Source organism: Crinia signifera, chromosome 8 (genome assembly GCF_055691185.1).
Source record: "Crinia signifera chromosome 8, ASM5569118v1, whole genome shotgun sequence".
NCBI lineage: Eukaryota > Metazoa > Chordata > Amphibia > Anura > Myobatrachidae > Crinia > Crinia signifera.
Genome location: NC_139224.1, coordinates 50,650,600 through 50,677,483, shown reverse-complemented (window position 1 = coordinate 50,677,483; position 26,884 = coordinate 50,650,600). Strand labels below are relative to the sequence as shown.

Sequence of the window (26,884 nt, the reverse complement as noted above, 5' to 3'; positions counted from 1 at the left end):
GGGAATATGGTCCAAGGATCATGCAGGGACATTCCAGGGCTGGCCCCTTTTACACCAGCCTAGTCCCTGCATTTTCTGGTGTGAAGGGGAGATAAAAGCCCCCCTTTAACCAGCTATATCGTTTAACCAGCTATATCTTCGGAACCAACTGACCCATTTACTTCATACTGAAGAACTTTTAAGTGGGCTCCGAATGATTTAGGTCCCATGAAACTGGGCCGTTTGGTTGAAGAGAAATCTGCCCTTAAAGAACATGAACAGCCATGAAATTACGTTTCAGAAATAAAAAAATCGGTTTACCCACAATATTTCTGAAACCAATAAACCCATATGAACCAGCCTGGTATAAGATTGAAGGCCCAGCGATTTGGGTTCGAGTGAGATCAACTTGGAGCTTCTGTGATGCAGGGGGGAACTGGCAGCCGTCGGAACTGGGTGGGTGTGGTGGAATTAGCGGGTCCCATGTTATCCTATGGGGAAAACGTTCCAGCTTTGTAAGGCGGTATCTCCAGTTCCCGGGGGGCTAGCGACGCGGGCTGGGCTCGTTGGGAAGCCCCAGTCCTATTTGCTATATGTATGTGTATATACAGAGACTATTGTCATAGCAGCTAAACGATTATTTCATTTGTTTCATTTAATTTCAAGCACTTTAATATTCTTTTCCTAGATCTTGCAAGCATACTATCAGTACAAGGTCCCATATGCTACCATCACTGTGTCCGTAGTATGTGAGTGTGGATCATAGGATCGACACATGAAAATTTCGACATGAGCATTTTTGTGGTGTCAGTTTGTAGATATCAGCACATGGACCCCAAATTTGTGTACCGAGTTTGCTCCCCATGCTTCGGGCAAGGTGCCTCTCTCGGCACGCATTACCACTCCCAAGCGGAGTCCAAGAGTACGATAAGGTATGAAAAGGTTCACAAAAAAAAAACTCCTCAGGTTAATCTTTTCATGTGTTCACCATTTAACCATGTCAACCCCAGGCTCTCAGCCGGATCCCATGGTATGCTACCTTTGCGTGCATGCTGCCCTATGAATACCCCATATGTTGCACTAGATCACCTATGCTGATATGATTGGGTGCTGCCATCTCCTGCATTCTCATAGCACTAGTTGTAGCATCGTATGTTGCCACTTGTCATCACCAGATCCTGCGATCTTTTGCATGCGCCAATCATTGGCGCTGCTGCAGCCACTGGTCCCAGACCCATACTGCGGGGCAGCCCCACAATATATAACAGCTCCCTACATGTTTATTAGTGCGTCTCTGAAGATACCAGACTGCGGTAAATGACATACTGTACACAGATAATATACAGATCGTAAAAGCGTCAGCTTCAGGACGCGGGCCGGCCTTAGATTACAATTAGCGCTGTGTAGATTCAGAACAACACACAGCACAGCGGAGGCTGCGGTCCGCCAATCACACGGACACGTATCTCCACCTCTATGGTAATATGTGCTGTTCTCTGACTCTCAGTCACCACTACAGGAAGACAAACTCTATGGTAATGACGTAACGTATCGGCGACATTCCTGGCACGTTCTCATACGGCTGTTTAGCGACAGTACTGGCAGCTTGGTGACGTAAACCGGTACTCCTTGTCTCTACCAAGCAAAAAGCCGGTACCAGCAGAGAGCGGGCTGGTGATCGGCCTGGGACAAATCCGCCGCCATCCGCATAGGAGACCGGTGAGAACAGGTGAGAGTGTAACTAGCGCGGTTGGAGGTGCCAGGCTGAGTGTTTAGAAGGAATATTGCTGTGTTAGGTCCCTGGAAATCCGCATTATAGGGGTCCCGGCCCTGCTGCCAATATGCGGCTGTACACCATTTCCGGGTCGATAATCGGTGACGTGCTCCGGTAACAGCCGCATATTAACCCAGAGAAGGTCTGCTAGGAGCTGCTGAGTAAGGCTGCATGTGTGCAGGCTGGAGAGCTCCCACTGCGATTCTGCATCAGGCCTGGTCGTGGCTAACCTGTGTCCCGCCAGCTGTTGTGATACTACAAATCCCAGCATGCCATGCCGCAATTGTAGAATTCCCTAACTGCAAAACTGTTGCAGGGCATGCTTGGACTTGTAGTTTGGTAATTGCTGGAGAGCCACAGGTTTGCCCAGGCACTGCACAGGATAATGCTTGGGTCCCCTGTCTTCTCAAGCTACTGCATGGGTATTGTTCATTGGGTCAACACAAGCAAAAGGTTTACCTAGAAATTATTGGCACATAAGGTCAAAATGAGGTTTTAGGGTATTCATTTTTTACTTTAAGCCAGGGGTGTCCAAACTTTTTGCGACAAGGGCCAGATTTGGTGAAGTGTAAATGTGTGGGGGGCGACCATTCAGCCTGACATTCTTTGAATCATTAATCACATCAGAATGGTCCCCCAACTCTGCCCCTATTCACTCTATGTCCCCCAGCCTGCCCCTCCTTCACTGTATGTCCCCCATTCACTGTATGTTCCCCACTTTGCACCCATTCACTCTGTCCCCCAACCTGTCCCCCCTTCTCTTAATGTCCATCAGTGCCTCCATTCATTGTATGTCCCCAAGCCTGACCCTCCTTCACTGTATGACCCCCATTCACTATGTACACCACTCTGCCCCCATTCACTGTATGTCCCCCAGCCTGACCCTCCTTCACTGTATGTCCCCCACACTGCCCCCGCCCTTCTCTGTATGTTTCCCAGCCCCTTGTGTGAGCCAGAGGAAGGAGAGGCAAAGCAGTCACTGTAAGGACAGGAGATGCTTGGGCTCCCGCTGCTGCCCTCCTCCACTCTGCATGTTACAGGAGCAAGCTTCCCACTTGCTGGCCCCCTCCCCAAAAACTGCTGTCACACTGATTTGTGGAGTAGGGCGATATACGATTGCAGCAGCAGGGGTAGGACGCCAAACACATCTGACTGTGGCGGCCGGCACCTCCTCACTGCAGCAGACAGCAAGGTAAAGGCATGCTCGCCGGGGCCCCACTTTTAGTGTCCTGTGCTGTGCTTCCCACATCTGATGCTCTGCCCGCTTCCAGCTGGAGGCTGCGGGACGCTTGAAATGACAGCACGGGCCGCAATTGGCCCCCGGGCCTGACTTTGGACATGCCTGCTTTAAGCACAAGGACCCCCAATTGGTGTACTGCTTAGCTCACCATGTTTTGGGCAAATATTACCATCCACGTGGACTGGGATCAATAAAGTATGAGAAATTGTGAAAACTCCTGTTGACGTAATACTAATTATTGTCGACCGGATACCCCCCTGTATAGGGTTTTCGGAAGCTCATGTCTGACTTTGAGCTGGTGAATAAGCATTGTGGAGCTTTATTGATGGAGAGTATCAATGTTCTGTATTGTCATGGGAATTGCAATGTAGGGTGGTTATTTGTGAGACGTTGCTGCATAGTTTAATAGACCGTGTGGGGTACAGTTCATTCTTTGTAGAATATTCTTTTGCTTCCAATTATTTGGGCTTAATGTAATTAGGAACAAGGAGGGGAGTTACTGTTATAACTGTAGCAACAGAGACGGCAGGACTTGCCCACCCACTCACCCTGGATTTTTGGAGCTGCAAACAAAATTCCCCAAGTCTGCCAGTACTGTAAAGCGGTGTACACACCGGGGCAATATATTGCTCAGTGTCTCCTTTTCATCAGCGACCAGAGATGGAGCAAGCTCCTGCGACCAGCATTCATAAGGGGGCTAAAAATGTGAACGCGCACCCAGCGATTTATCGCCAGTGCACAGCGACCATATTGCCAGCGATAAATGCCTGTGTGTACACACCTTGAGAATGGGACTAACTCACCAGCACAACATAGTTGTGTCTAATAGTATTGAGGGTACTTGTGTACTTTCACGGCTCCCACGATGTGCATCGTACAGGGAAAAATCACATCGCATGAGATCGCATGCGATCTGATGCGATGTAATTTTTCACTGAAATTATGGACATGAGTTGACATCATGTAAAATGCACCCCAAATGTCATTTTTCACACTGTACCACCCCCACTATCAACGCCAACCCGAAGCGTGTGAGCGCAGCGAGCCCGCGAGGGGCGGCGGTACGCGTCCTACGACCTTTTTTTATACCCCCACTATCCACGTCGGCGTGGAGTTGAGAATAGAAAGTGTGGCGAGCCACCGAGCCCGAAGCATGGCGAGGGGACACGGATACCTGTGAAGGTATCCGCGACCCCTCGGGGGCTCGCTGCGCTCACCACGCTTCGGGCTCGGTGGCTCGCTGCGCTCGCCACACTTTCTATTCTCAACTCCACGCCGACGTGTATAGTGGGGGTATGAAAAGGTTGTAGGACGCGTACCGCCGCCCCTCGCGGGCTTGCTGCGCTCACCACACTTCGGGTAGGCGTTGGGGTGCATTTTACATGATGTCAACTCATGTCCATAATTTCTGTGAAAAATGACATCGCATCAGATCCCATGCGATGCGATCGCATCAGATCGCATGCGATGCGATCGCATGCGATTTTAACAAATCGGAGCCGTGAAAGTACACAAGTACCGAATTGAGCACCAGCTGTGAGAATTTTTCAATTTTTACCATCCATGTGGGCACCTAGTTGATCAGAGTGAAACCCGTCACCAAGACGCTCCACTCGCCCTCTTACCTCAGCCATCTCTACCATGCCAACTTCCTGTCACCATAGCAGCCAATCATATTCTGTCTAGCCTTTTCTAAGATGCAATAGAAAAAACAGACACATTCTGATTCGCTGCTATGGGCAACATTACCACCACCTTTTTTTTTTTTTTTTTTTTAGAAGTGTTAGAAAAATTGCCCCAGGTGCAGGGTTCTCCTTCCTCCTTTTCACAGCCTGTTTAGCGCGTTATTGACAGTTTTCACCTTCTCTGTGTTTTTGCAAATGGATAGAGATTAGCCACTTGTGGTGCCTTTTATAAATGTAATAATACATGTAGCTCTATTGCATTCTACAAATAGTGATCATGGATAAAACATTTCTTTTAGTTTGTGATCTGTTATAATGTTGTACAACACACCACGTAGATGATATGCAGCTTGTGACAATAATATCAGGATTAGACAGATTATTCTATACATATTGTAGCATTTGATTACTAAAATGGAACTTCTTTTATTTATTTTTTTGCCCCCCTCAGGTCTGTCGTCATGGCTAAATTTCTGGCTCCTGTGATAAATGACAACCCCCTGGGCTGGGGTCCCTGCGCTGTACCTGATCAATTTAAGGATATGCCTTACCAACCCTTCAGCAAAGGCGATCGCCTGGGAAAGGTGCCTATTTTCTACATTTCTCGTCTCATTGATATGAGTATAGAGATCGCTCTAGGTGCAGGGTGCTGCTCAGTGAGGAGGGCAGATTTTTAATTTCAAGGGCAAAATTTTTGACGTGATATATTGCTACAGTAGCTTTAGGGCAGTATGGATGGTGTAATGGTTAGCATTGCTGCCTCACAGCAGTGAGGCCATGGGTTCCAGTCTCACCATGGCTGGTGTGGTTTGTATGTTCTTCTCGTGCTTACATGAGTTTCCTCACAATCCAAAAATATACAAGTAGGTTAATTGGCTCCAAACAAAAAATGGTTCTTTTTCACATGATTTTGACCCATCGGGCCGATAAATCGTCTGAAAGTGTCATATGGTATGTCATTTACTTCCGATGTGCGGTCCCATGCGGAACATATCCAGTGATGGCTGCCACAAGTATTTGTCGTATCCTGGGGCAGTAAATGCATTGCATATGGTACATCCCGTATACAAAAGAAATGCATAAGCTGTATCGGCGGTTCCCCAGCGAGTAGTTACCAAGGTATCATGTTAAAGGGCTGCCTGCGATACCCTCGCTTAGTGTATTCAGGCCTTAAATGTATGTATATCGGCAGACTAGATGAGCCAAGTGGTTATCTGTTGTCAAATTCTGTTTTTATCACATTTAAAAATGTGAAAATCAAAGTTATAATATGTCTTCCTCACTGATCAGCACAGTGCACCTAGAGCAGGGCTGGGCAACACCGGCCCTCCAGATGTTGATGAACTACACATCCCAACATGCCTTGCATCAGTTTCAGCATGGCCACATAGCAAAACGAATGCAAAGCATCCTGGGATGTGTAGTTCACTAACATCTGGAGGGCCGGTGTTGCCCAGCCTTGACCTAGAGTGAACACTATTGGAGTATACACAGGTAGAGGTGTGTGCTAAGTGTTTTAGCCTAGGCGACTTCCCTTTAACTTCCTAGTGTCTAGATTGCCCATACATGTGTAGCGATCTGCTAAGCAAAAATAACAATTAAGAGATCTTACTAGGTTGTGCCTGCATACACACAAGATCTGAGCCGGTGATAGCGCATCGCCATCACTATGGGGTGCACACATGGTGCGATTTTGTGAAAACGTATTCTCCTGCTCTGCACAGTTGACCTTCATATCCATAAGGGCTAATAGATAACTTGCATCCTTTCTGAAGTTGTTACTAGGTCAATAGGGTGTTAACATTTTGTTTTTGTTGATAAGGTTGCAGACTGGACAGGCGCCACCTATCAGGACAAGCGATATACCAGTAAGTAGGAGTTTTTTTCCATATTCGCCTCGCACTTACAGTGAGTCAGCTAAATATGTCTCAGAACTGCAGTATACACAATACCAGGGCTGGCAGCATAATCATTGCAAACTGGTTTTGGCAGGAAATGTCTAATATATTCGGTATACAGCAATGGCAGTATTATAGTGTTCATTCTAGCACCCGCTATCTTTGAAAACCCATGCAGTTCCTCTTCCTTGCCTCGGGTGGCGCTGTCTGCTGTAGTGCTTCTAGCACAGTGTGGTCTGTATATCAGCACTGATATGCAAGCCAGACCTGTGCTAGAAACACCACAGCAGACAGAGACACCCCAGGCAGGACAAGAAACTGCATGGGTTTTCAAAGATAGCGGGTGCTAGAGTGAACACTATATTAGTAATTCTGTACAGATTGGATACAAATAAATAGGATAGAGATGGTGGACAGGGAGTTGGGCTCCCATGTTGCTGCTCTGACCAGGAATAACTGTCTTGTTTTATGCCAGTGAGAAACACTAGGGGGGGCGATTCTCTAACACAGAAATGCGGTAAAAACCCCGTTATCGGGGGTTTTACCGCATTTCTGTATGCTGTATTGTGCCTCCGCAGTGGCAGCGCTGCAGAGGGAATTGCCAGCAAAAGCTGGTGATTCCCTGCAGAAGCCTATGGGCTTCTTACTCCAGTGCTGTTTGAGGGATCCGTCACGGATCCCTCCCAGCATGCCCTGCGGCCGGTGCGTCACTCTGAGCATGCGCAGATGGACTCCCGGGTCACAGACGCAAGGGACAGCTCTTATCGCAAGAGTTGTCCCTTGCGTTAATAACGGCATATGTTAGAACATATGCCGTTATTAGTAATGTGATTCCCGGCGATAGAGGGCTGCTGATGTTACAACATCCCGCCCTAGGCCTTTATAACACTGCACAAAGCAGTTCCTATGTAATTGGCCGGAGTAGTCATATGATGTGTGCGTTTGCTGTTTGTTGTAGTTTTTGTGTATATTAGCACATCGGTTATAAAGCAGGAAAATCCTGTTCTGGGATAGATTACTTGGGGAAGTCGTAATGAATCCTAAATATATCTATGGCTTCGTTGATTCAAATAAGTTTACTGGATACTCAACATGCGGCCAATCTAGTTGCTTTGGGACTACATTTCCTAGCATGCCCTAATAGCAGAAATGGCAGGGAATGCTGGGAAATCTAGTTCATCAGGAGCTTAAGGTCCCAAATGTTGATTTTACTCCTACCCTACCCTGTAAGGCTACTTGGTTCACGTCCAGCACTCTCATGTCTCCAATGTATAGGGTTTTACAATGTATCTTTGTTAATACCATGTTATTAGTCACTGTACCACTCTAGGGACACTTAGTGGTACCAAATAAATGGTAAGTAATAATAAAATGATGTTCTTTCCAGATAAGTACTCCTCCCAGTTCGGTGGTGGCAGTCAGTATGCCTATTTCCATGAGGAGGATGAGACCAGCTTCCAGCTGGTGGACACCACCAAGATGCAGAAAACTGCTTACCAGAGGAATAGGCTGCGATTTGCCCAGGTATTATAACAAGGATGCTAGATATTTTTGTGAAGTTTTATATTACAGGTAATAGTGTGGCTTACCGTTGTGGGGTCTGGCTTGGTGTAAAACACTCATAGCACTGGTTTAAGTTGCATTACAATAGAGGCAGTTTTTTTTAAATGCTGCTATGTTTCAGAATTATTTACAGTGTTTGTTTTATTCCAATCTTTTTAACTTGCAGAGGAATCTGCGTCGCGATAAAGACAGAAGGAATATGATCCAGTTTAACATGCAAACGTTACCTAAGAGTGCCAAGCAAAAGGAGAGGTGAGCGAGATGTGTGCAGACAGGCAAGCTGTTGTAGGCTCTGCATGCTTTCGGTGGGTTATAGGTTTACAAATATAACAACTATATTCAACACAATTTTTCAGGGATCGTCTGCGACTCCAAAAAAAATTCCAAAAGCAATTCGGTGTACGTCAAAAGTGGGACCAAAAATCTCAGGTATGCACTTTCCGATTGTTCATTTTATCCCACAATGGTATTTTCGTTTCGTGACCTACTTTCTACCATAGGCTCAGCTGAAACCAAGAGATTCCTCAGTAGAGGTACGGAGTGATTGGGAGGTAAAAGAAGAAATGGATTTCCCCCGACTGATGAAAATGCGTTATCTCGAGGTGGCTGACCCAGTAGACATGTGAGTGATTGTATAACACTTCGCCATTAATGACAGTCAGGAGCAATGTCTGCCTAATCAAAGCTATATATCAGGGGTGTCCAAACCGGTCCTCAAGATCTACCAACGGTCCAGGTTTTCCAAATCACCTAGCTGCTGCACAGCTGTAGTCATTACGAACTGTCACATTTTCAAACCTGCTGCATTCATTCCTACTATAGGCCTGATATACAGGAACTGTTGTTAGATCTTAAGGACAGGTTCGACCACCCCTGCAATATATGTATTTCACTTTTTCACGTTTTCATGGTATAAAGATTGAAAGTAAAATGTGCCCTGTGATCCATGTCACGGCTACGGCTAAGTGGCTTGCGTCATGTCATTGCTTAGCCTGTGTGACCTGCTTGTAAAGGCATTGCAGGCCTGACACCATTATTCTAACTTTGCGCATAACTTTTTATGATTAGTGATTTCAGTTTTTTTAAGGTAAAAATCCAAACTTCTAAAACATTGTATCTTACCTAGTGTGCAGGGTGCAAATTGTAGGTCCGCTTCTTCTTACGTTGTATATGTGTTCAATGACTAGAAGACCATTTAGAGCAAATTGCTGTTTTTAAAGACCGCATTGATTGAAAATTGAATATGATCAGTGTTATGGACTTCCCTTTTTATGTTCCAAGACTGTTGTACTTTTCCATATGGACGTGGGATGAGACGTTTCTCTCTGGGAAAGGTTATTCATGATGGTTATTGGATTGGACATGGTGGGAAAAAACTGCAAAGCCTTTTCATTGGCTGCATATCTTTGCAGTGTGTTGGTGTTGGGCTAATACTTCATGTGTAGGAAATGTTTGTGGCGTTAGTTTTGGATAATTTATTTTCCTTGTTGTTGTTCTCCCAATGCCAGAGAATGCTGCGGAAGCATAGAATATTATGACAAAGCTTTTGATCGAATCACAACAAGGAATGAGAGACCACTGAAAAGTATTAAGAGGATCTTCCACACCGTGACCACAACAGATGATCCGGTTATCCGAAAGGTGGGATTCAGTATTTATTTTTTTAGTCTGACCTTCATTGTAATCCATCCAGATCAAAGTTATCCTACTCATATCTATGAAATGGTAAACATATTATTTATTTTGTCTGTACACAGCTGGCTAAGACCCAGGGCAATGTGTTTGCCACGGATGCGATTCTTGCCACCCTCATGTGCTGCACCCGTTCAGTGAACTCCTGGGACATTGTAGTCCAAAGAGTAGGATCCAAGATTTTCTTTGACAAGAGAGACAACTCTGATTTTGGTGAGAATCCTGATCTTGGTTTCTTGGGGAAGTACATATTTTAATTTCCGGTCGTTTTTCTCCCCCGCCTTAACCAGCCCAACAGCTGCATTTACCGTCACAAGCCCTTCCTCTTACCATCCTTTGTGTCTCTCTAGATCTGCTGACAGTCAGTGAAACAGCCAATGAGCCCCCGCAGGATGAGGTCAACTCCTTAAACTCTCCCAGAAATCTGGCCATGGAGGCTACATACATAAACCACAACTTCTCCCAGCAGTGTCTGCAAATGGTGAGCTTGATATGCTGTATAGTTAATATAGTGCAAAAGGTCATTGAGACCCAGCACATGGGGTTTTTTAAGGCTTAATAACCGACCACATGAAGTTTATATTATGGCAATTGGTTCTCTATATATCTCTTGTCATTGTATATTTCCAACCACTGAATATGCATCTCTCTAATACAGGATACAGGGTCTCCTAAAGGTGTGTTTTTTTTTTTTTAAATCATGGCACCCCTAAGCCAAAGGATTCTTATTTAGACCTTTAAAGCAAATATTAAATTAAGTACATTGTACTTGCCTGTACTTGATTCAGTTATGTGGTGATGGACAGGGTTTTGTTTCGATGAGCGTAACGCCCTTGGATTGGCGAAAACAGTCAGTTGCAATTTAGCGTCCGTTTTCCACAATGCAAATTCAACTTTTAAAACCGTTGAATCTGCATGGGGGCGACAGCATGTCCGAAAATAGGTGTGTACCAATATTCAGACTGTTGGAAATATCGGCACACATTGAATACCCCCCTACGTGGGAAATCTCTCACGACCCAAGTAGATATTTTGGTGGTTTCAGAAGACTCCGCAGTCACCCCTGTTGCCGACACGTTTACATTTCGGACCAAAGATGTAGTGCAGCTTCTAACCGGCTACTACATCCACAATATAAGTTAGTAAAGGGGGGTGTCTGCAAGGAGCAGACCAAAAGACAAATGTGCCTTTTTGGGCGCACTCTTTGTTGTATAAATTTGATATGGTTGCTACATTAAAACATAACTTTTAATAGGCTTCTTACACTAAAATACTGGGAGCATTCATTGATTTACAATCAGTCATTTGATGCATGTTCAATTGACTGTGCATCAGAAATCAAAATCCACATATAACATTGAGACAAGACATAGACAAACATATATTCAAATGCAAGCTGTACCATTCGCTTGTCTTGATGTGCAACAAAATCTCTAGTTGCACTCTGAGAATTGATAACCTCAGCAAGATATCAATTTATCTGTAGTGCCAAAAAACTTTGAATATCAATTGCCTCGGCAAAATATCAACTGATGGCTCAGCCGCTTCAGCACTGACCATCTCTCATGCTCTACAATTGTAATGTAGAGCCAGTTACTGCCCCTTGTGATCAGGTGGAAAGGAGAGAGACCCTGTATAGTGTTTAGAAATAAAGGAGAATGACCCCCGTGAGCAGTACTCCTACAACCGGTGGCTCCTGTGCATCTACTGTTGATTCACCCGTCTGAGTTACCAACCAGTCAGTTCGCCAAGAGTCTCCTCTCTGGCTGGTGAACTGGCCCCCTCCAGACTATGCTGGATTTTGGCCTATGGGGGGGGATTTAGGTAACCTATTTGACTGAGTGTCGAGTAAAGGTGCCAGGTTGGTTGTAAAAAGGGAGTTATGGTATAGTGCACTTCTGCTTTCCAATTCAGCTTCGTGAGTCACCCTGGTGCTTTGCAGTATTGCAGGGAGACACTCCGGGCTGAATGGATGAGAGAGTGTTTTCGAAAAAAGTGAATACCAGTGACAGATTGTCAGTTTACCATTGGATGGGACTTCTACTTTCAGAAATCTGCAAGCATCGAATCACTGATGAGAGAGTCCCAGACACATGGATACCTTACTGACATGAATAGATAGATTTGGATACAATAAAAGTAGGAAAATAGGAGAAAAAGAGGATGGAGATTGGATTAGACAATCATATTACCCTCCAGGTAATTTACAATGGAGGACTTAAATCTAACATCACTCTGGATGTACCAGTGTGTATCAAAGTACATCCAATCAATTGGTGATCCCTTTAATAAGGTAGTTTGTCCCCACCAAGGAGAAAGGAGGGGGGGGGGGGGGTTTGCAACAAGTTTGTATTAGTGATATGCAGGGCAGTCAATTACTTCAATGTTAAATCACTGCTGACATTTGCTATGTAGCTTTTATCTAAAATGGATACAGTATGGACTATGTGCATGTATTCAAACAATAGTCACTGTTATATTGGATATTGTAACACTTGTGCTGATATTGACACTCTGTATTTTGGTCCACCTTGACTGTTTGGTGGGAGGTCAATTGATACACATTATTACATCATCCAGGAATAGCATATACATGTATCTGACATTGTAAATCCAACTGCAACCACACAAATTTAAGCGTGAAAAATGATCTAAGCTGCTATCAAATGAACACATCAAGGGGCTACTAGTAATAAAGCATGAGAGTGACTCATAAGCCGTGTTTGCTAAGAAAATGAGGAGTTAAGCTGCCTACAACCACACCGGAGCTGTAATGGGGATGACCGTGTTAACAAGCATAAATTTGACCAATTCACGATAATAACCTGAGTTTATAAAGATTTGTTAACCTGGTTTTGCCATTCGAGTCTGTTCATTTAAAGGTGCAGAACGCTGCCTGGCTACGACACATGTGACTTTAATAAATCAAAAAATTGACATACATCTAGCCTGCACAAGCTCATAGATAGTGTAAGTACACTTTAGCCGATTAAGAATCTGTAGACAGGGTCATGCTATGGTTAGGTATACAGTGAGGCATGAGACAACTCCATAGAGCAGTGCATACACACTAAGTGTGAGCCTGCAATGTCTGCCGCTCGCAAACTCAGCTGAGCTGCGGCGGGGTTTACCTCCTGTCTATGCTCGTGTTCCCCAGCCAGGGACAGCGTTTACTGGATGCGGCAGCGGTAGTGGATCCTCTGCTTCTGCTGATGGTATGTGAGTCAGGAGATGGTCAGAGCGCGAGCAGCTGGCGATAGCGGGGACGCGTTTCGCCTGTGGCTTCCTCAGTCCGCCATCTTGCTTGTGGGCTCTTGCCCACTTCTTATCTCATGTCTACAATCGGCCATTGGTTAAAACTTTTGATTGGCATTTTTGAGAGCCTGTGTGTTTGCGGCTCTACAGGTAGATTGGCCTATCATATGGGAAGTGCTCCCAATCAGTGCAGTGACATTGCTGCGTTTATACTCTAGCTACATATCTGTAGCTATTAATTAGTTAAACTCTGGCTCAAAGTACTCGAAAAATCAGCCCTTTTGTGGGTGGTCACAATAAATAAACTCAGGCACCGTGGTGAGTAACGTTGTGACGTTAGTACAAAGGGACATTACAAGCTGTGATGCTTGCCCATATATAGCTTTTGCCTGTATAGTGATTTTATGTCGACATGTGAGGTGTTGACATTATTATTGTCGGCAATGCTCGATATCATACGATGACCTGAAGGGGCAAAATAGGTGTTTGGTAACTGCGGAATGAAATCCAACCTTGAAATGGTCTATTTGGTCGGGTCATGGCTACATTTCAGGGATTATATGCAGTAGCTGGCGTCATTACTGAAGAAATAGATCTAAAGGGATTGTAAATGTTATAGAAATTTTTTTTATATACGAGAATGAAGATATGAATACATAAAATAAGAGGGGATTTTATTATTAGGTTGAAAATTATTACTGAGATACATATTTAGGCGGTACTCAGACCCAGTACTGAGTATCTGTCAAATACAAAAATAAAAAAATTAAAAAAATATATTAGAAAATTAAAAAAATAAAAAAATAAAAAAATTATGCGATGACTACATTTTAAGAGATGATGGAATTAATTTATTCCAGTAGCGTGGCTGGGTCAAATAGATTAGTGACACAACCGTGACCTAGTGAAATGTGTGCTGATAGAGAATTATGTGGATAGAGTGAAAATTGCAAGTCAAGAGCTGAAGTGACACTAAGAGTAAACAAAAAAATTTTGTTAAATAAGAAAAAATAATAAGGGAGAATAGCTTTAACAGTGACATAGAAGGTTGACCTGAAAAATAGGTGAACCATAAGTGAGAATGGGACTGTCATTGCAGTGCCATCCTTAAGCTGGTGTGAGTGAATAATGAGTTATGTTTATAATAATCACAGTATATCAAACTGTAATATTAATAAAATGACTGTTAATACCGTGACTCTGTATCCTTAAGGATACAATGTGGCCCAAGCTGTGATATGATAATTATCTAATAAGATACATTATGGTGATATGATAGGACTGTGACAGTCCATTCATATATTGGAGTGAATGGTGCGAAAAAACAATAAACATAAAAAGCAAATCACACAATGACAGGGCAAAGTGAAAACTAGTGAAAATTAGACTACACAGAGGACTAAATTAAACAGAAAGAAGAAAAAAAGGTGAATACCTATAGGAAGATATGTATATAGTACCAAAACTGTAAATTTGTTATATAAACCCAAATTCTAGCATTGGAGTGTTGTTACATGAATGAATGAGGTGGAGATCAGGGATGGATTTCGAATCACTGTTTTAGGAAGGCTGCATAGTTGATATAGTCATTCAAACCTCCTGGTGTCATGGACCCCAAAAGAAAGATCCACCTGCTCTCTTTCTTTAGGAGTGCTTGCGTGAGGTCTCCTCCTCTTAGACCCAATTTGACCTGTTCCAGGCCCCAAATCCGAAAACCAGTCGGTTTGCCTGAATGTTTGTGCAGGAAATGGCGTGCCACTGTAGTTATTTTCCTCATTTTAGTCTGGTCTGTGGTGGCGTTTCTAATGTTGCCAAGATGTTCCAAGGCTCTTTGTTTTAACATACGTGACGTCATTCCCACATACTTCAGGTCGCAGCTACATGTAATGCAATAGATCACGTTCTTGCTCTTGCAATTAAAGTAATCCCTGATTGGCATGTTATTGCCATATTTATCCACCATTTCAGTTGTTCTACTTATGAATGGACAGACTTTGCATCCTCCACATGGATAGCTGCCTACTGTTTTTTTGGATATTTTGGTGGTTGGTGCATTGGTGAAATGACTTTGAACCAACTGGTCCTTCAGACTGGGGGCCCTCCTCCAACTCATATTGACCTTGGGTCCCAGTTTTCCCGCAAGGTCCTCGTCATTCAGCAGAATCGACCAGTGTTTTTGCACTATCTGTTTGATTTCCTTCCACTCAGAACAAAAGTTACCTACAAATCTAATGGAGTTTTGTTCTTTGCTACTGGAGAGATCTTTGGATTTATAGAGAATTCGTTCTCTAGTTGTGGTTGAGACTGTTTGTCTTGCCCTTTTAATTGATCTCATCGAATAACCTCGCTCTTTTAATCTTAGTGTTAGATCCTCACAATTAGATTTGTAGGTGGCGTCTTCCGAACAGTTCCGTCTCAGGCGCAGAAATTCCCCTTTAGGGATGTTGGCCATTGTTGGAGGGAAGTGTCCACTTGTCCTGTGAAGAAGACTATTCGTAGATGTTGTTTTACGAAATAATTCTGTTGCGATTCTGTCCCTACTGTCCCTATATATTCGAAGGTCCAGGAAGGGTATACTGGAGATGTTATATTCAAAAGTAAATTTTAAATTGAGATTGTTGTTGTTTAACCCCTCTATGAATTTACACAGCTGTTCTTCAGTGCCATTCCAGATGATGAACACGTCATCAATGTAACGCATCCAAGTAGTGATGCAGTCCACAAATTGATGATTAGTCTCGCTAAATACAACCTCCCGTTCCCACCATCCAAGGAAGAGGTTGGCATACGTGGGGGCACATGCTGCCCCCATTGCCGTCCCCCTTCCTTGGATGTAGAAGTGATTATTGAACAGGAAGTAGTTCCTGTGTAGGACGAAATTTAACAGGTCCAGGAGAAAATGCTGGAAATCACCTAGTCCTTCCATAGAGAGGAAGTATTTAACGGCTTGGACTCCCAGATCATGCCTGATGCTGGTGTACAGAGCCTCAACATCCAGACTCACAAGTAGTTCATTCTTGTCCAGGTATACATCGTTTATTTTCTTAAGGACATCTGCAGTGTCCTTTATGTAAGATGGTAAGGACAGTACGTGGTGCCGAAGATGTGTGTCAAGGAATACACAGGCATTTTCTATCAGGGCACCATTGCCTGACACAATGGGACGTCCTGGGGGTTCTTGCAGATTTTTGTGGACTTTTGGCAACATATAAAAAGTTGCTGTTCTGGGGTTGGGGACCTGTAGGAATTGATGTTCTGTTTTAGTGATGGTATTGTCACGTAATGCCCCATCAATGATCCTCTCATATTGGGTCTTAAAGTTCATCGTGGGATCGAATAATGTCTTAGTATAACATGTAGTGTCGTCAAGTTGTCGGCTTGCTTCTTTAAGGTAAAGCTCGGTGGGCCATAGAACTATGTTCCCACCTTTGTCAGATGGTTTTACTGTGACGTCCTGCCATTTTTTAATCTCTTGCAGCGCTTTACGTTCTGTTTTATTGATGTTATTGGAGAATTGAAACTTGTATTTGATCTTTTTATGCAGTTTGTCTAGGTCCTTATTGACCATTTTGGTAAACACCCGGATCTCTGGGCATGTGCTGTCAGGGGGAAAAAAGGTTGATCGTTTTTTACATATGGGTCTGACCATTTGTTCAGATGGTTGAGTTTCCAAATTACCTTCAAGATCTTCTAGTGCTCTGATTGCCTCCTGTTCTTCCGCCGTCCATTGTATTAGTGATGTCAGAGGATCCTCTTTTTTAGCATAGAGTTTCGTGAGTGATAGTTTGCGGCTGAACAGTTGTAGGTTGGTCTCCCATTGGAAGCGATCAAAAGTACTGGTTGGACAGAAAGAAAGACCTTTTTGTAGGACAGATTTTTGTATATCCGTGAGTACATGTTGGGACAGGTTTATCCCCTGTAATTCGGATACCCTTGCCTGTCCCCTTCCTTCCACCTGAGGGGATATCGATTTGGTGTTCTGGGTTCCCATCGAGAGAAATCCCTTCTTCTTCTTCTTGTCCCCCCTTCTTGTCGGTCTTTTTGTTTTGCGCCTCTGGTATTCCGGCCGTATTCTAAAAAAGACGAGGATGAAGAGGAGGCAGATGGGGGGGCAAGCGATGTTGTGTAGCTTCCCACATTATATTGTTGATTAATCTGTGAATCAGGAGATCTTCTACCCATCATGGGTTCGTTTTGTTGGAAACCGTGATCACTTAGATCTTCCGTACTTGAATAATCGGTTCCAGACGAGGAAGGTGCATACCTCCTATTCTCCCTTTGGGGATTAGTCCTGGTCCAGCGAAAAATTTGTCCCACAGCAAAGTCTCTCTGATCCCTATGAAATTTATTCTTCTTTCTTTCTATTATGATGTTTTCGTATTCCTCCAGATCTTTTTTATTCCTTTCAAAATTGCTTTGAAACGTTGATAACTGCTCCCATTGTTCTAACCTTTTCCCAATGGTTTCTATTTCTTTCGAAATCTCATCTAGCACTAAATGGTTGTGTTGTATAAGAATACCCATGAGTTCCTGAGAACACTTGAGCAGACTTTTCTCCCACTCTTTCTTGAGATTATCCGTGTAGAGATCAAAGGCCGGAAAAGTTCTTGGTCTGAGACCCCTGGGTGTTATCTTGGTCTTACAATAATTTTCTAGACTAGTAAGATCCCAGTTGGTTCTGATCTGACGTTGTAGCAGGTATTTTAATTTGGTGAGATCATCCGTCCAGTTTCCATCTTGTGGTACTTCACCGCCTGGTGCCAGAAAAATACTATCGAGATCTTCAGTCCTCCTTTTTTGTTGGAGTTCATTTTTAAGACTGAAGGTGGACATGTCGCTGGTGTGCCTTTAATGGAATACACCAATTAGTGTACTAATGGCCAGTCACGTGTCACTAAGAAGTCCTAATTGGGTTTACTGGGTATTAATACTCTGTGTCGTGCAGGATCCGAAATCGAGAAAGACCTCGATAATCGCAGATTTGCAGAAGAAGAAGGGGGTATGGATCCGCACAGACTAATACATTAAGTTTATATATATCGAGAAAACATAGGAAAACCAATATGTTAGACTACTCGTAATAGATTAAAGTAGTCATAGATTGGCGGTGCGCCCAACACATTCAGTATTTGTAACTGAGTAAAGGGGGGTGTCTGCAAGGAGCAGACCAAAAGACAAATGTGCCTTTTTGGGCGCACTCTTTGTTGTATAAATTTGATATGGTTGCTACATTAAAACATAACTTTTAATAGGCTTCTTACACTAAAATACTGGGAGCATTCATTGATTTACAATCAGTCATTTGATGCATGTTCAATTGACTGTGCATCAGAAATCAAAATCCACATATAACATTGAGACAAGACATAGACAAACATATATTCAAATGCAAGCTGTACCATTCGCTTGTCTTGATGTGCAACAAAATCTCTAGTTGCACTCTGAGAATTGATAACCTCAGCAAGATATCAATTTATCTGTAGTGCCAAAAAACTTTGAATATCAATTGCCTCGGCAAAATATCAACTGATGGCTCAGCCGCTTCAGCACTGACCATCTCTCATGCTCTACAATTGTAATGTAGAGCCAGTTACTGCCCCTTGTGATCAGGTGGAAAGGAGAGAGACCCTGTATAGTGTTTAGAAATAAAGGAGAATGACCCCCGTGAGCAGTACTCCTACAACCGGTGGCTCCTGTGCATCTACTGTTGATTCACCCGTCTGAGTTACCAACCAGTCAGTTCGCCAAGAGTCTCCTCTCTGGCTGGTGAACTGGCCCCCTCCAGACTATGCTGGATTTTGGCCTATGGGGGGGGATTTAGGTAACCTATTTGACTGAGTGTCGAGTAAAGGTGCCAGGTTGGTTGTAAAAAGGGAGTTATGGTATAGTGCACTTCTGCTTTCCAATTCAGCTTCGTGAGTCACCCTGGTGCTTTGCAGTATTGCAGGGAGACACTCCGGGCTGAATGGATGAGAGAGTGTTTTCGAAAAAAGTGAATACCAGTGACAGATTGTCAGTTTACCATTGGATGGGACTTCTACTTTCAGAGATCTGCAAGCATCGAATCACTGATGAGAGAGTCCCAGACACATGGATACCTTACTGACATGAATAGATAGATTTGGATACAATAAAAGTAGGAAAATAGGAGAAAAAGAGGATGGAGATTGGATTAGACAATCATATTACCCTCCAGGTAATTTACAATGGAGGACTTAAATCTAACATCACTCTGGATGTACCAGTGTGTATCAAAGTACATCCAATCAATTGGTGATCCCTTTAATAAGGTAGTTTGTCCCCACCAAGGAGAAAGGAGGGGGGGGGGTTTGCAACAAGTTTGTATTAGTGATATGCAGGGCAGTCAATTACTTCAATGTTAAATCACTGCTGACATTTGCTATGTAGCTTTTATCTAAAATGGATACAGTATGGACTATGTGCATGTATTCAAACAATAGTCACTGTTATATTGGATATTGTAACACTTGTGCTGATATTGACACTCTGTATTTTGGTCCACCTTGACTGTTTGGTGGGAGGTCAATTGATACACATTATTACATCATCCAGGAATAGCATATACATGTATCTGACATTGTAAATCCAACTGCAACCACACAAATTTAAGCGTGAAAAATGATCTAAGCTGCTATCAAATGAACACATCAAGGGGCTACTAGTAATAAAGCATGAGAGTGACTCATAAGCCGTGTTTGCTAAGAAAATGAGGAGTTAAGCTGCCTACAACCACACCGGAGCTGTAATGGGGATGACCGTGTTAACAAGCATAAATTTGACCAATTCACGATAATAACCTGAGTTTATAAAGATTTGTTAACCTGGTTTTGCCATTCGAGTCTGTTCATTTAAAGGTGCAGAACGCTGCCTGGCTACGACACATGTGACTTTAATAAATCAAAAAATTGACATACATCTAGCCTGCACAAGCTCATAGATAGTGTAAGTACACTTTAGCCGATTAAGAATCTGTAGACAGGGTCATGCTATGGTTAGGTATACAGTGAGGCATGAGACAACTCCATAGAGCAGTGCATACACACTAAGTGTGAGCCTGCAATGTCTGCCGCTCGCAAACTCAGCTGAGCTGCGGCGGGGTTTACCTCCTGTCTATGCTCGTGTTCCCCAGCCAGGGACAGCGTTTACTGGATGCGGCAGCGGTAGTGGATCCTCTGCTTCTGCTGATGGTATGTGAGTCAGGAGATGGTCAAAGCGCGAGCAGCTGGCGATAGCGGGGACGCGTTTCGCCTGTGGCTTCCTCAGTCCGCCATCTTGCTTGTGGGCTCTTGCCCACTTCTTATCTCATGTCTACAATCGGCCATTGGTTAAAACTTTTGATTGGCATTTTTGAGAGCCTGTGTGTTTGCGGCTCTACAGGTAGATTGGCCTATCATATGGGAAGTGCTCCCAATCAGTGCAGTGACATTGCTGCGTTTATACTCTAGCTACATATCTGTAGCTATTAATTAGTTAAACTCTGGCTCAAAGTACTCGAAAAATCAGCCCTTTTGTGGGTGGTCACAATAAATAAACTCAGGCACCGTGGTGAGTAACGTTGTGACGTTAGTACAAAGGGACATTACAAGCTGTGATGCTTGCCCATATATAGCTTTTGCCTGTATAGTGATTTTATGTCGACATGTGAGGTGTTGACATTATTATTGTCGGCAATGCTCGATATCATACGATGACCTGAAGGGGCAAAATAGGTGTTTGGTAACTGCGGAATGAAATCCAACCTTGAAATGGTCTATTTGGTCGGGTCATGGCTACATTTCAGGGATTATATGCAGTAGCTGGCGTCATTACTGAAGAAATAGATCTAAAGGGATTGTAAATGTTATAGAAAATTTTTTTATATACGAGAATGAAGATATGAATACATAAAATAAGAGGGGATTTTATTATTAGGTTGAAAATTATTACTGAGATACATATTTAGGCGGTACTCAGACCCAGTACTGAGTATCTGTCAAATACAAAAATACAAAAATTAAAAAAATATATTAGAAAATTAAAAAAATAAAAAAATTATGCGATGACTACATTTTAAGAGATGATGGAATTAATTTATTCCAGTAGCGTGGCTGGGTCAAATAGATTAGTGACACAACCGTGACCTAGTGAAATGTGTGCTGATAGAGAATTATGTGGATAGAGTGAAAATTGCAAGTCAAGAGCTGAAGTGACACTAAGAGTAAACAAAAAAATTTTGTTAAATAAGAAAAAATAATAAGGGAGAATAGCTTTAACAGTGACATAGAAGGTTGACCTGAAAAATAGGTGAACCATAAGTGAGAATGGGACTGTCATTGCAGTGCCATCCTTAAGCTGGTGTGAGTGAATAATGAGTTATGTTTATAATAATCACAGTATATCAAACTGTAATATTAATAAAATGACTGTTAATACCGTGACTCTGTATCCTTAAGGATACAATTTGGCCCAAGCTGTGATATGATAATTATCTAATAAGATACATTATGGTGATATGATAGGACTGTGACAGTCCATTCATATATTGGAGTGAATGGTGCGAAAAAACAATAAACATAAAAAGCAAATCACACAATGACACGGCAAAGTGAAAACTAGTGAAAATTAGACTACACAGAGGACTAAATTAAACAGAAAGAAGAAAAAAAGGTGAATACCTATAGGAAGATATGTATATAGTACCAAAACTGTAAATTTGTTATATAAACCCAAATTCTAGCATTGGAGTGTTGTTACATGAATGAATGAGGTGGAGATCAGGGATGGATTTCGAATCACTGTTTTAGGAAGGCTGCATAGTTGATATAGTCATTCAAACCTCCTGGTGTCATGGACCCCAAAAGAAAGATCCACCTGCTCTCTTTCTTTAGGAGTGCTTGCGTGAGGTCTCCTCCTCTTAGACCCAATTTGACCTGTTCCAGGCCCCAAATCCGAAAACCAGTCGGTTTGCCTGAATGTTTGTGCAGGAAATGGCGTGCCACTGTAGTTATTTTCCTCATTTTAGTCTGGTCTGTGGTGGCGTTTCTAATGTTGCCAAGATGTTCCAAGGCTCTTTGTTTTAACATACGTGACGTCATTCCCACATACTTCAGGTCGCAGCTACATGTAATGCAATAGATCACGTTCTTGCTCTTGCAATTAAAGTAATCCCTGATTGGCATGTTATTGCCATATTTATCCACCATTTCAGTTGTTCTACTTATGAATGGACAGACTTTGCATCCTCCACATGGATAGCTGCCTACTGTTTTTTTGGATATTTTGGTGGTTGGTGCATTGGTGAAATGACTTTGAACCAACTGGTCCTTCAGACTGGGGGCCCTCCTCCAACTCATATTGACCTTGGGTCCCAGTTTTCCCGCAAGGTCCTCGTCATTCAGCAGAATCGACCAGTGTTTTTGCACTATCTGTTTGATTTCCTTCCACTCAGAACAAAAGTTACCTACAAATCTAATGGAGTTTTGTTCTTTGCTACTGGAGAGATCTTTGGATTTATAGAGAATTCGTTCTCTAGTTGTGGTTGAGACTGTTTGTCTTGCCCTTTTAATTGATCTCATCGAATAACCTCGCTCTTTTAATCTTAGTGTTAGATCCTCACAATTAGATTTGTAGGTGGCGTCTTCCGAACAGTTCCGTCTCAGGCGCAGAAATTCCCCTTTAGGGATGTTGGCCATTGTTGGAGGGAAGTGTCCACTTGTCCTGTGAAGAAGACTATTCGTAGATGTTGTTTTACGAAATAATTCTGTTGCGATTCTGTCAATATAAGTCAATATAAGTTGTCTGATAGAGATCTAATAACATTCACAGGTGTGTACGCAAAGTATCCCTTACACGGACGGCATCTGAGATACTTGCATGGTTATTGGTTAAAGTCCCAGATTGGTTAAATATTTTCAATATTAAAAGTGTATCTTCATGGTCTTGTTTCTGGATTCAGTCACTAGATGCTGATTTCTTCTACAGGGCAAAGAAAAATACAAATTTCCCAACCCAAACCCCTTTATAGAAGATGATGTGGACAAAAATGAGGTGGCCTCTGTCGCATATAGGTAAGTGTCCGCCTCGCTGCTGCTACTACAACAAGGTGACAAATCCCCTTTTTTGTTGTTGTCGTATACTAGGTTATACGGCAGGTGAATATCAGGTGAAAGGGTCTCTTCCCTCCTCTGCCCTTAAGGTACCTACACACGTTAAGAGTTTTAAATGATATGGCTGTTTCAGACCGACCAATCCTTTGAAATCTTATCGTGTGTGGGCTTGATGATGATCCGATGTGGGTGCCTGTAGGTCATTCACTGAGCCTGCTGATCCCTTCAGCAGGCGGAAAGATGAATGACCCATCGTGCAGAATCTTGGCCACATCGCTCCATGTGTAGGCACGATGAACGATGTGGCCATTTCCCGCTGTACCTCCACCCTGTCATCACCACACTGTTACCTATCTATGTGTGGGTACCGTTACACTTCCCTCGGGAGCACCTACCAGCAGGCCCCACTACCTCTATTCATGTTGTTCTGTGGACCTGCCATAGCTGATTATTAAAAACATAATAGTGGCCGGTGCAAGTCGGGTGCCCTTGTAAATTAAATGACGTCCGAATTCGGCTGGCATCCCGCACTGCCGCTGAACTTGGTCGGCATTACATCCTGCCCCTGATTTTGTGCTTATATTTGATTTTATTATGGAATATGGTTGATCATTTGGAAGCATTAATTGCAATATTTTAAGACCACGGCTTCATTCTCTCAATACAAATTACAGGTACCGACGGTGGAAGCTTGGAGATGACATTGACTTGGTGGTGCGGTGTGAACACGATGGAGTGATGACTGGTGCAAACGCAGAGGTGTCCTTTATAAACATCAAGACCCTAAATGAGTGGGACTCCAGAGTAAGTGAAGGAATATTAAACTGATATTACAATGCAAGTTCTATTAGAATTATGTTGTGATGCTGATACATTTCCATTCATCTGTTCCAGCACTGTAATGGTGTGGACTGGAGGCAGAAGCTGGACTCCCAGAGGGGAGCTGTGATCGCTACAGAGCTGAAGAACAACAGCTACAAACTGGCCAGATGGACTTGTTGTGCTTTGCTGGCTGGGTCAGAGTACCTTAAATTGGGGTGAGTTTCCCCAAGGTGTCATCTAGACGTAAAACCTCATATCTTTAGCACTGAATATTATTTTTATCAAGAAAGGAAGCAAACTTCAGTAACGAAGGACTAGTCGTAGGCTTGTTTAATTAAACCGTTTCCATGTGTGTGATTTTATTTCTCTTCCCTTCGTGTAGGTATGTGTCCCGCTACCATGTGAAGGATTCCTCGCGCCACGTAGTCCTCGGCACTCAGCAGTTCAAGCCCAATGAGTTTGCCAACCAGATTAACCTGAGCATGGAGAATGCCTGGGGAATCCTGCGCTGTGTGGTTGACATCTGCATGAAGCTGGATGAAGGCAAATACCTCATCCTGAAGGACCCCAATAAGGTGAGTGTGGACACTGCTGCAGTTACTGATCCTCTGACCCGGGTATCTGCTCCATGGATGCACTGTAAAAAGATAGTTAATAAGTTGCTGAAATGGTTGACATGACAAAGGTCGAAACAAGTTTAAAAAAAAAAAATTGAACAACTTTTTCATCATATATCATCCACATGGTCTACGATTGCGTATATTAACCTGTGCCATAGCAGTGAGGCACCATGGCCAAATTATGGCAAGACCACGAGGATACATTTCCATAAAGTTGGCTCCGATACGGTGGAACATACAAAATGACACCAGAACAACTACTATTGTCCTATTCAATGTCAACCTTTTGACCTTCTCAACCTTGTTAACCATTTGGGGTTGACATAATGACTATCTTTTTACTGTACATTTACTGAACCCCCTTGAGTGTTTTGTAGTGGAGGCTTTCCAGATAAGAGAATGTATTACCCCCAACAGGCCATGCTTTGAGGTGGTTCTACATGCTAATCTGTAGAGCTATTGGCCCATTCCATTAATTATGTATGGGTATGGACAACACATTGCCTTTAAAATCTTTTTTTAAATCCACCTTCAGTCACATGCAGCTGTGTGACGTTGGACAACCTGACCTAGCAGGACCCAAGTTTTGGCCGTCCAAGCCTGTCTCTGAGATTGTAAGGAAATCTATGGCCTAAAAAGGCTCTTCACAAAATGAAGATAAAGGATCAATCTGACCCCTAATTAGTCCTTCGCTAATGGTCCATAGCGTCTGTGTCCTGATTGTGAGATGTAGAATTCGGCGCTCCTTGCACAGACCGCTCTTATTGTATTGCACCATGTCAGCTCTATTTATCTACAGTTTCCTCTTGAACGTTTCTCTCTCTTTTACAGCAAGTTATTCGGGTATATAGCCTGCCTGATGGTACATTTAGCTCTGATGAGGATGAGGACGATGATGATGAGGAAGAGGAGGAGGAAGTGGAAGGTACAAATAACAGCACATTTATAGTTTAGCCTGCACAGTTTGTTACCAACAGAAGTGTGTGTGTATGTAGCAGTGTATATGTATACTATAGCTATATAAATATACACTGCTCTAAAGGGGTGGTATTTGCAGAAAATGTTTCATCACTTAGCATGGCCTTATAGGATTTTAAAAAAAGACCATATGGCTGGAGTATTTAAATGTTTTTTTTTTTTTTTTTGCGTTATTTATTAGGATTGGCTTCCTTGTCTTCACTAAAACCATAGCAACTAATTAAATATTGTAATTGTCAACCTTGGACTAAAGGCCGCCATCCACTAGTGCGATATGGACACTTTTTATGCGGTTCCGAGGCATGGCTGTGACAACATAAAAAGTGGCACATCGCATGTCATTTATCCGAGATTGCGATGTGAGGCGTGTTCCCGTACACGTCGCAGATCCTACAGGCTGCCTTGAGTATTTGTTGCAGCCCATTGCCCTTGCTAAGATCGCTTAAGATACGCAGCCCTTTTGTATATAAAGTATCATACATGTGTTCCTGTCCGCTGGGTGCCGCCGGCTGAGGTAGCGAGGTACAGCGTGTGATACCTCGCCCTAGTGGATGCGCCTTGACGGGCTTAAAGCAAATCGCTTATTGTTGCTTTGGTTTTAGTGCTTATTGATGAATTTTAATGGCCCTTTAGAGAGTTATAGCATCCTTTTATTCTCTGCATATGGATGTCAGACTGGAAAATCTGCCTTCATAAGGAATCTTACTGGAAGTCTTTGTAATAAGAGCTGTAGTAAAACAGTGCCCTGTCCATAAGACACTGCACCTCTATGTATCCTATGTGTGTTTATTAAGTTGTGCTCCATGTTCTGCCTCCAGTATGGTGCGTAACATTGCTGAGATTGTATGTCAGCTTGAAGGCCTGTCCTAATAGGTGCTTGCTCTGTTTCCCTATGGGGAAAATACTTAGGGATCACTGATTATAGTTCATTGCTTCGGAGTTAATGCTTTTTCCCTGTTTTGGAATATTTCTGTTGTCGTGTGTGTGTGTGTGTGTGTGTGTGTGTGTGTGTGTCACTGATATTATGAGACCTGTATATTCCTTTAAAAGCTCATCACCACAGCAGCTTATTCTTAATGTTCTTTTTTTTTTTTTTTTCATTTGTAGATGAACCCCAAGAGCAATGACCCCAATAGCATGTGCAGATCTAATGCTCTTATTCCATCCTTCTCTACTTAGAGGAAGAGAGCTAAGCACTTGGATGTATCTAAACGACCATCCTCTTTGACCTTCAGCAAGACCTATAATAGACAAATAAAGATTATATACAGA

At 43.0% G+C, this 26,884-nt stretch overlaps 1 protein-coding gene across 3 annotated transcripts; it reads left to right on the top strand.

Annotated features, from left to right (window-relative positions):
- The first annotated feature begins 1,504 nt into the window (after positions 1-1,504).
- Positions 1,505-26,884, top strand: EIF3D (eukaryotic translation initiation factor 3 subunit D). Of its 3 annotated transcripts, none has more exons than XM_083156343.1 (16): positions 1,505-1,708; positions 5,130-5,262; positions 6,501-6,546; positions 7,964-8,100; positions 8,306-8,391; positions 8,496-8,568; positions 8,640-8,761; positions 9,648-9,780; positions 9,897-10,044; positions 10,182-10,312; positions 23,068-23,153; positions 23,867-23,996; positions 24,087-24,229; positions 24,397-24,589; positions 25,466-25,559; positions 26,792-26,884. In XM_083156343.1, the coding sequence occupies exons 2-16, from the start codon at positions 5,140-5,142 to the stop codon at positions 26,803-26,805; spliced, it is 1,659 nt and encodes a 552-aa protein (XP_083012469.1). In that variant the 5' UTR covers positions 1,505-1,708; positions 5,130-5,139; the 3' UTR covers positions 26,806-26,884. The 3 variants fall into 3 exon arrangements, with proteins under 3 accessions (XP_083012469.1, XP_083012467.1, XP_083012468.1); XM_083156341.1 differs by having other exon boundaries at positions 1,506-1,708; positions 26,720-26,884; XM_083156342.1 differs by having other exon boundaries at positions 1,507-1,708; positions 8,646-8,761; positions 26,720-26,884.